The 9,873-nt window shown below is 42.9% G+C and overlaps 1 protein-coding gene across 4 annotated transcripts in view; it reads left to right on the top strand.

Annotated features, from left to right (window-relative positions):
* Positions 1-965: 965 nt before the first annotated feature.
* The window catches only part of LOC118339790 (FERM, ARHGEF and pleckstrin domain-containing protein 1-like), a 52,533-nt gene continuing 43,625 nt past the window's right edge, over positions 966-9,873 (top strand). For 2 of the 4 annotated variants that reach the window (XR_004797330.1, XM_035677538.1), the window contains exons 1-2: positions 966-1,249; positions 6,747-6,974. Coding sequence is in view for 3 of the 4 variants with exons in the window: in XM_035677538.1 (XP_035533431.1) it covers positions 6,801-6,974 (174 nt within the window). In the remaining variant the exon portion in view is untranslated. The remainder of the gene's footprint in view (positions 1,250-6,746; positions 6,975-9,873) is intronic. The other 2 variants (XM_035677536.1, XM_035677537.1) reach the window with 1 other exon arrangement.

The following is a 9,873-nucleotide window of genomic DNA, read 5'->3' on the forward strand; positions in this document are numbered from 1 at the left end:
GTTCGATCCCCGTACGGGCCAACTACGTTTTTTATTTTTTTATTTTACACGATATCACAAGCTCATTTTGGCCAATTAAAAGAAAGTGAATGAGGAAGTACTGCTCCTTTACAGGGTACAACAACAGTTTCAAGGCAAGGAGGTAATATAGTATGATTTGTATATAAAATATAAAACATATAACGCCAATTCTATTTTTATTTAATGTGTATTTTGTATCTATTGTGTTGTATCTGGGGCGGCTGTAGCAGTGAATTCCCCCAGTGTGGGATCAATAAAGTCTATCTTATCTTATCTTCTTTTATACAATGGGATGCACAACAGCTGATTCTAAAAAGCACTCATAATGCAGAAGAATCCCCCTTGTAAGTGTGTACTTTTCTTCTATTATGTTTTAATTTATTATATTGGTTTGTTACCACTGATGGGCTTGTTGCCTTGTAAACACCATTAATCTCACACTGGGGAAATTCACTTGTTGGCAGCTCCAGATATAACACAGCAGATAAGGAAAAAAAGAAGTGCACATTAAATAACTAAATCAAATTGAAAAATAAAAGATATGAAGAAAGAACTATTTCTTTCTTCACATCTTGTATTTTTCAATTATGGTTGTATGTATACTATATACAGTTTTTTTTTATACAGATTTAAGTTAAAATAAAATATTGCACAGGTTACAAAAGGAGGTAGTGGCATGTTATAAAAAATATATATATACAGCAGTCATTTTAATTTATTACATTTATATATAAGTATGTAAGAACTAAGTACCGTAATATCTCATCTAATCAGACACCTTAAGGACATTTCCAGTCCAAACCAGCCCAACATTTGAAAAGAAACCCTCTCTTACTTCATTACTGAAACAGCATTTATCACCACTTAACCTCATTGTAGTACAAATCCCCTTCATACCCCGGGTGGCGGCGCTGTGTACCCGCCCTGGTGGCACTTTCTCTCCCCCGTCCTGACACTGTAGTGCCGGGTGCCCGTGCTGGAGGCGGTGTGTTTCTCTTTATTGTTCCAGTGGAAAAGCCCAGTGCACGGTTTCCCCACATTTGTCTCGATGGCTACCGCACAGAAACCACGTCCCACCTGAGAGGGAGCGCTTCGACGGACACTTTCCTTATTGAACAACTTCACCGCAGCGCAACACTGTGCGGGATTTACCATCGATTGGGAATAAAGCACAAAAAAAAAAGCTCTTTACAGGCGGACAATCTGTGGATCCTGAAGAAAGACGGGGGTAAGGGAAATCATGCTATCCGGATTATGAAGCGAGGTTACACGTAACCTCTCTGGTATTCCTTATGTGGTGCACACTCAGGTTTAGATTTAGTCATATTCATTGCAATGTATGCCAACCCCCCCTCCCAGTTTAAAGCTTTTGCTCCTTAAGGCAACAGTGCGTGATGTTTGATGAGCCCGATATCTTAAGCTCGCTCCCACTGCAAACCAGCCTGTTCGTTTCCCTAATCGGCTGAGCTTTAGGAGGTCCAGCAGAGCTTCTTGTACTGTAAGCTTAATGATAGACGAAGATAGCCCTCCTCTCCTTCCTCCTAGTGCTTCAAACATTTACCACAAAGTTCATATTTAGTGGATTTTAAACTGGTTTATACTTTGGGTGGTGGGGGTGTTTATTTTCATTTACTGGATTTTCCTAGCTGCCTTTTCCATGCAGACCTTACAATAGGCTCACACTTGTCCTTGTCACCACATTCACATTAATACTGAGCACACACACATATATATACACACACACACACCATTCCTGTCTCTTGAGTGCGATCATGTTGCCTTAGCCTACTGACATCTGTACCCTGGCCTAAAGGATTACTCTGCTAACCTACATCCATGAGGCTTGCACTCTGCCAACTGTACTCTTGGTGCCTTTTATACAGGGGGTGCGTCTGTTTCATATCACTTGACCAAAGCTGCTGTGTGCCTGCATGCTCCTTGGCATTGTCACCCAACGTCTGGAGAACACGGCACCTACGAGGTGACAACATCAGCTGACAAATAAATCCCTACCCTTTTATTGATCCGCTCCTTTTGGACCCTTCCTCCCCCCTTTTCTGGGTGAGGTCAGAGCATGGGGTCAGTGGGGAAGCGGCAGCACCCACGGTCAGCTTTGTCTTGCTCATAGGCGCTTCATTTTGCTGATGGTTGGGGGAGCACGAGTGCCCTGTTGCCCATTCACCTCTGCAGCAGTATCACACCCACAGCAGCAGGAGAACTGGTGTTACACTCTCTTTCTTTACAGCCTCACAATAGACAGTCTCCTGAGGGCAGTAGAGCCGCTTAATGGCTCGGCGGGCGGAGAGTGTCACCTTGATGAAACGTACCAAAGCGCAGCCACTGGTCTGCCAAGGATCGCTGGTGTAGGCCTGCTGTGCTGTGGCCTTGATCTGGCCCTCACCTTTGCTCGTCAGGGTGCAGTTGACGCCTCTGGGTGTCAGTGGTCATCAATAGCTGTTTATTCAATGAGATGGATGTAGTCGCTTTATGGTCTCTAGCTAGTCCTTCATTTGTTCTTGTAGATTTATTCTTGTTCTAGGACAACGTACCGTATGTGGTAAATATTTCACTTGCTTAGCTATTCCTGGAGCTTTTGATCATATTCCCCACAGCGTTCCTCGGTGAATGCAACACGCTCAGTTGTCATCACGTTACAGGACCTCCTTCAAGTGATAACGGATGGTCCAGGAATAGATAAATAAGCTGACCTTATTTATACCGAGTAAATCACCGGTTCCAGCTTGTCAACTGTGAATTTCAGCTGGTTTCTTCCTTCTTTTATTTTACTATTAGTGAGCTGAATATAAATACATTACATCAGGCGTTGAGGAATTTGGCACATTTTGCACTATTTTCTGACATCTTATGGACTAAATAAATGATTGAGACTACATATAAGTAGATAAAATACAGCACAAAATAAGTGACACGTACTGAATTTCCAGTAGAAACACTGTTACAAACGTAGCTTATTTAGCTTAGCAGTGTGTCACATCCCTTTTTAGATAGTTTCAGCTTTTTATCTGTGAGATCCTCTTTTATAGCTCGTGTTTCCCGTTTTTCTGGGTCACCTAATCGTTTGTGCTCAGATGATTTAGTTTCTTTATCTTTCTTTCTTTGTAAATCTGCTCATCAAAGTGTTGATTGTTAGACCTGTTTTTTATAGCTGGCAAATGTCGCCTGTTATGCAACCTGCATGTGAATATTCTAACCCAGATTATGTAAGGCTCTATTTCCACTGCAACGTATGTGCCGCCTTGATTTACTTGAAAAATAGTCAAAATTACTTAATAAGAAAAGGATTAAGACCAGATTTGTGACCTCTTAATGCCTCTGTCACATAAAGCCTTCTCTGTAGATGCACACACACACACACTCACATCCGATTCCCAGAGCCTGGCTTCCCTCTCACAAACTCTTGGGAAACTTTCAGCTAACACCAGTTCAAAGGCTGCTTGAGAGGCCTGGGTCCCTCCGAGTTAAAGCCCTGCTGCTGGAAGCTCCCACAGTGGCTTCCTTTGTGCCCGTGTGACCAGCTCGCTCTGTATTCCTCTCTTGCTCAACTTACTCTGTGTATAATCCTCCCCCCCTCAGCCCCTACTGAGGAGGTGATGAACCTTCTGCCTCCAAATGTCCAGCCTTTAGTTGTGAAATTGATCCAAAACGGAGAATGACACTAAATTAACAAGTAGTGTGTTATTCTCATTAGAGAAAACCGAAAGAGGTGCCATTGTCGGAGCAAGGATGAGCGTCCTGCCCTAAAGCGCTCTCTTATATAGTTGCTGTTGTGTGTTTGTGGTTTAAAAACAGTCTTTAAAAGCCTGAAGTTCAACCTGTTGATGAGTTTGTGTTGAGAGACTGAAGGCGCACGCGCAGGCAACAGGCCAGCTCTGCAGAATATGACCTACTGCTGTTTGCCGGGGAAATTGGCACCTGCTTGTTAGTGAATGATTAGGTAGAGCTTTAAAACTGGCTCTGAGTTGACGCTTGTTTTGCTTTGAAGGGTGACACTTGGAGAGAAAGAGGCGGAACTAAAAACCGATTATTCAAGCGACTTTGTCAGGCAGGACTCTTGAATTCGAAATATTTAATATTCATTAAAAGATGCTTAGTTATTTAACTGTCAGACAGATACTCTCCAAAAACGCGCCCATACTGAGCTACTGATAAACAACCGAGCAGAGCGTTTGTTTCACAGGACGGGGAAGTAGCACAAAAGAACAAGCAAACGTTCCCACAGGTGGAATGAGTAACTTGAATGTCAGGTCCCTTTTATTGTCAGGTCACCTCCTTGGCCGGGCTCCAGGCTCCAGTTTCAGCTTTTGTCACTGAGGTGAAGAGAGGTACCTGTTTGTGTGTGCAGGTGAGAGGGATTAGTAAAACTCGCCCCGGAAATAAAATACGAGATTAGGTGTGAAAGAACAAAGTGGAGCGCCTTCTTTAGAGTTTATATGCACACATTTTACTGCATATGTTTTTTGTTTGTTTACGTAAGGAGTATGCTGTATATTTTTGTGGTAACTGATGCAGGAAGAAGTCCACTTTCACACTGAGGTCAGAGGTCAGCCATTGAGCAGCTCCCCCGGAGCTTGCAGGCATTCACGGGCTGTCTGCCATTTCCGGGGCCTCTTCCTTTGGACTGTCTGGCCTTCAGAGGACTCTGGAGTCTTTCAGTAGGACTGCAAGTAATTATTTTCATCATCAATTAATCTGCTGGTTACTTTCTCAATGAGTCCATTGTCCAATAAAATGTCAGACGTCTTAAAGTTGTTGTTTTTTTTGTGTGGCCGACAGTCCAAATCCACAAAGAGAGAGACAGTACAGAGAAAAACCCTCACACTGGAGTAGCTGTAACCAGTGGGTGGTTGGTGGTTGAAAAAAATGACTTAATCGATTACCGCAATAGTTGCAGATTCATGCGTTTGATTATATGTTTCAGCTCTGCTATGTACTGTAGGATGAACCTGCGCTCTCTCCTTCACCATAGTGTCGTTGTTCTTCCCCTCTTAGCCTCACAGAGAAAAGTGACCGGCACTCAGTGGGTTTTAGGATAGTCTACAAAAGACCGCAAATTATACACCAGTTTTATTCTCCAGATTTGGGCAAGAGAAAGCTGTGTTTCTCAGGCACATTTTGGAGGAGACGTTGGAATCAGACAGCCTCTCCAACCCACTGACATACTCTATTTGGTCTTGAAATATGGACCTGACATTGGACATGGTGAATGCCTTGCTGCAGGGTGGATCTTTGCCGTCATGGAGAGTTTGATGTCGCTCATCCCTGCTCGCTGCACCACCGAATTTGTGCCTAAATATTTAGAATTGCTTGGTTGTGTGTTATCAGTATTGCTCTATTTTTCCACATCAAGAATGTTTTTCTGAAATGAGGATGTGTGCTGCTTGGGGGGGGGGGATTTTAACCTGTGACTACAAAAAAAGATCTAACAACCTGTTAATCAACATGATGTCCAATAGGTGCCTAATGACATATTGATTTAGCATTGATGCTGTGACTCTGGGCGTGACCGAACTGAAGACATAACAGCAGTTTAACCGATTTTATGTGATCTTTATTGTCCCGTACACTACTCATGCACTCACACACACGTAAAACGCTGTGTTTGTGCGTCGGACCAGTTCGTCCCTGCATTGACCCCCACCCCACCACCCGACTGTCTTCTAAAACATTCCTCAGCCGTGATGTCACTAACCGTCTGAGAGCATATTTATTGTCTGAGGTTGAGGTTTATCAAGTGTGGGATGGCGGTGGGGGCGCTGAAAAGTTTGTGTGTGTGTTTTGAGTCTGAAAGAAGAGAGGTGGGGGTGAGTGTGGGTCTTTGTGTGTTCTCAGACCGTATCTCATCTGCCCCACTTGTGAAGCTTTGATTCAAGTCTGAACTGGTCTTAAACTGATCTGTGTGTTTGGTTTGTAGGAAACGCAGTAAATCCCACCTGCATGTGCTTGTAGCTGGAATAAGTGTGTGTGTGTGTGTCTAGCAAGGTGTGAGACATGTCTGTTTGTGCATTGGCCAAACTCTTAAGTTCAGCTGTCATACTGTATGAGGCTGTTCTAGTCTGTGGTTTATACCCTCGTTTCATCATCCTGACCAATAAAAAAAAAAAAAAGAATCACCACAGAAAAACTCACTGACTAAATGTCTGGTGGTTTTTACATTGTGCACGGGCAATTTAAGCTAGACTGAATAAATGTGGCCAGATTTCTCGCACATTTCTTGAGCTAATTAAGCACAAAGTTTCCCTCCGAGCAAAGTTTTACTACATAATAGAACCTCTTATTCCCTTCTTAAATATGAAACAAATGTCGTATTTTTTCTCCACAGGATGAAATGCAGTTTATAGTTTATATAAGAGAGCCACTTTTAACCTTTATGACCCAGGGAAGGTTGATGGGAGCTGTTTTTCCTCACAATGCTCGTGTATTTTTTCACCTATCAAAACCAAAAAGCATTTCCTATAAAAAGAATACAGAAATGCCTTGCAAGGAACTTGTGTTTATACATTTACCAACGCACAGGATGTGATGTAACTGTGCTATTTAGGACGAGGGCCTATGAAGAGGCTTGGATGTTAGAGGAAATGCCTGACTGTTCTGGCTTACAACTGCCTACTATGTGTTTAAGAAGCCAAAAATACAGAAAATCACAGTCTGAACAGATTGTTGCAACTCCAACTTTATTTAAAACTATTCTCTTCTTTGTCCTCCAGACGTGAACAGAGGTGCCTGCAGCTCGAGAGCCCCTTACTGTAGCGTCCGTCACCATGGTCGAACCAGCCGACAGGCCGTCTGCAGCCGGACAGAGGCTGAGCGCCCCTGAAAGCTTTGGGGTGTCCACCCTGGAGCCAGGCCTGCGTGCTCCTGCCCAGCCTCCAGGGAGACTAGTCTCCATTAGGGTTCAGATGCTTGATGACACACAGGAAGTCTTCCAGATATCGGTGAGTAATAAGTGCATCATATAGCGTAGTATAAGTGTTCACTAAATACGTGCCTGTGTTTCTCATTGGTTATGATCTTCACAATTAGGGTGTTGACTCTTGAATCTTCATGTGTTCTTTATGTTTTCATCCATGTTATTTATTGGTTATGTGGCTTGTTGGAGGGCTACAGTTGTTGTCAGTTACACCAAAAACCTCACAGATTTCACTGGGTAGCTGTAGTCCTGGTTATCCTTGAAAAGAAAATGTGCAATAAATCCATATTTGAAACTTATAAGAGGCTTAGAGTGGCACAGTGTTTGGCTTGAGACTGAAAGATACTTTTTCAGAATGTTAATTCCTTTATAAATAAGCCAAGTTTTGCTTAAACCTGTTTGATAAGTCCAGATCATTAATATGTGACTTAAGTTTTGGCAACATATAAAGGAAGTATGTGTCTGTCCGTCTATCATCTCATGTATTCATCAACCTCCTGTCACACCCCCACATTAATGACACAAGGCACAATAAAAGAGAGAGAGATGTTGCTTATCAGTGGGGACATTCAAATACTTGTCCCTCAGTCTTTATGTAATCCATCACTAGTTGTGGTTGCAAGAGGATGTTTCAATATGTCCATTTACCTTAAGTCTTATCTCATATCTCCACTTCCTGGAGATCCACAGGAAATGGAATAGAAGCCAGCATCCTGTCTAAACACACCAAACCTACAGACCCCTTGATCCTGCCTCATAGACGGAAACACACACTGCAGCCTTTACAATCCTTCTCTGTCTTCATCTCAGTTTTTCTCTCAACATATCGCAGGCTCTGCTCGTATGTAAGTGAGTCTGAGGCGCGCCTTAGTGCACAGAAGCTCCCACGGCTTCCTAATGCTGTTTAGTGAAAGGGGTCCTCTGAGAGGCTGCACAGGCAGCAGCTTTAATGACATCAATGCTGCGGTGCTTTGGTATGTCATCTGCGAGTGGGAGTGGTCTTGAATTACTGAATTTAATGTCTGCCGCAAGCTGACAGAGAGTTTGCTTTCATGCCCTTCTCTGCAATTTGCACGCCTTTTAGAAAACCCAGCCCGAAGCATTATGAGCTTAGAATTTGGGGAGTTTTTGTGATGATAATTGAGAAAGATTCCAGCGAGTCACTGTCTCAGCTGGCTTGTAGAACATCCAGAGCTGCCAGTTCGAGGAGCTGTAATTGGCTCCTGTGAAAATGCCAAGAATGTATGTGGTTGTTAGTGCCTGAGGATGTGTGAGTGGACAGCTTGACAGAGGGTTGGGATCTGTGTGAAGGATGTCATCTGCATGTGTGTTTTTAGCATTTTTCAAAATCCTAAATTGATGTCTTCTCAAATTGATATAAGAGCTCAGAGGTTGTGGTTCTCCACAAAGCAGCAGCAGCAGCCCTCCTTATGACAGGGAACTCTTCTCCCCTATCTTTTACTGCCCTCGGTCTTTTACACACACACAAATGAAATGCCCTATCTCTCTGGAACATCTTCAGACGTCACTGCTCAGACCACAGGGAAGCAGAATGCACCAGCTGACAACAGCAGCATGACCAAAAAATACTAATACTGCCCGCAGACACACACTCTCACACACTATTGTTGAGGTTGTTTGTTTGCTGTCACAAGAGCGAAATGTGAACTCGCCTGGGAAGACTGGGAATAATAATGAAGTGGAGGTGAAAGGAAAAAAAGGGAGAGTTGAGGAACACTGCCCAAGTGAAAGTGAAGTGAGGAGAAAGGCATGGAAACCAACTAAATTAATGACTTAATGTTTTCAACGCTTATCAACGCTTCAGTCAAATAAGGGATGCATTGTCTTTTTAGTTTGACTCACCTAATCTGTCTTTTTCCTGTTACAATGCCTTCCAGTGTATTTGTGCAGTAGGTGTAGTCTAACGTGTGAATCAAGAGATAAGCCTGCAGCTTACACTAATGTTGGCACGGGATTGGGCATTTTCTCACTACAGGGAGGTAAAGTGGAAGGCTTGCTCATTAACTGAGCCTGTTATCTTAAAAGCTCAGCCAGGGTGGTTGCAGAATGGGACTTGTCATACTGTGGCACTGGTGTAATGCTGACCATGGTGAATGTTAACCTTTTTTATTGCATGTTTAGTTTACTTAAGTTTAGACTTTAGTGACTTTAAACCCACTGCCCTCTTACTTTGTGCACATAAGACATCACGATTCAGAGATCACGATGCCACCAGTTGGCTTCTGCTGTACATCAGGAAGTACAGGCTCCTTATTTCAATTAGGTTTTTACAGAGAATAAAGCTTTGCCTTCAGGGCTATTACATACACAACATGGGTCAGTGAATTCAGCTTTAATAATTGATTATTTGATAAATTCAAGTGCATTAACGGAGAAAACATTCAAAGCATTCTGGTGCAGCATTTCTTGGACCAGGTGGTTGACACCGAGCGCTCCGGCTTTCACCCTCAACATTCTTTGTTATGATATATCTGGTGTTTATAAAATCAGCTGTATCCTCAGGCTTTCAGTCGGGAATGTGGCCTCCTCTCAGCACCGTGAACTGACAGTGTTAGCCAGATTCCCATGAGGGAGTAACGTGGAATCCATTAGATAAAAAGGAGATCCCACAGAGTTTTAGCTGGACTCTGAATGGAGCCTGAATACAATTTAAATCTAATGCAGCTTTTCTCCCTCTTGCAATGGCAGGAAAAATACGCTATTCAGCTCCTGCCTATGGCACATAGTGAAGCATTAGTTTATTGATAATTAATATTTTTCATTATTTATCATTATTTTCTTTTTCTCTCTGAGCTGAACCTGAGAAACAATTACATTGCTTGAGTATACATTACATTAATAAAACATGGGCACACACTGCATTAGTGACCACTCTGGCTCAACACTAACACACACACACACAC

Source organism: Morone saxatilis, unplaced genomic scaffold (genome assembly GCF_004916995.1).
Source record: "Morone saxatilis isolate NCDOM2014 unplaced genomic scaffold, NCSU_SB_2.0 Contig6, whole genome shotgun sequence".
In the NCBI taxonomy this organism is placed as follows: domain Eukaryota; kingdom Metazoa; phylum Chordata; class Actinopteri; family Moronidae; genus Morone; species Morone saxatilis.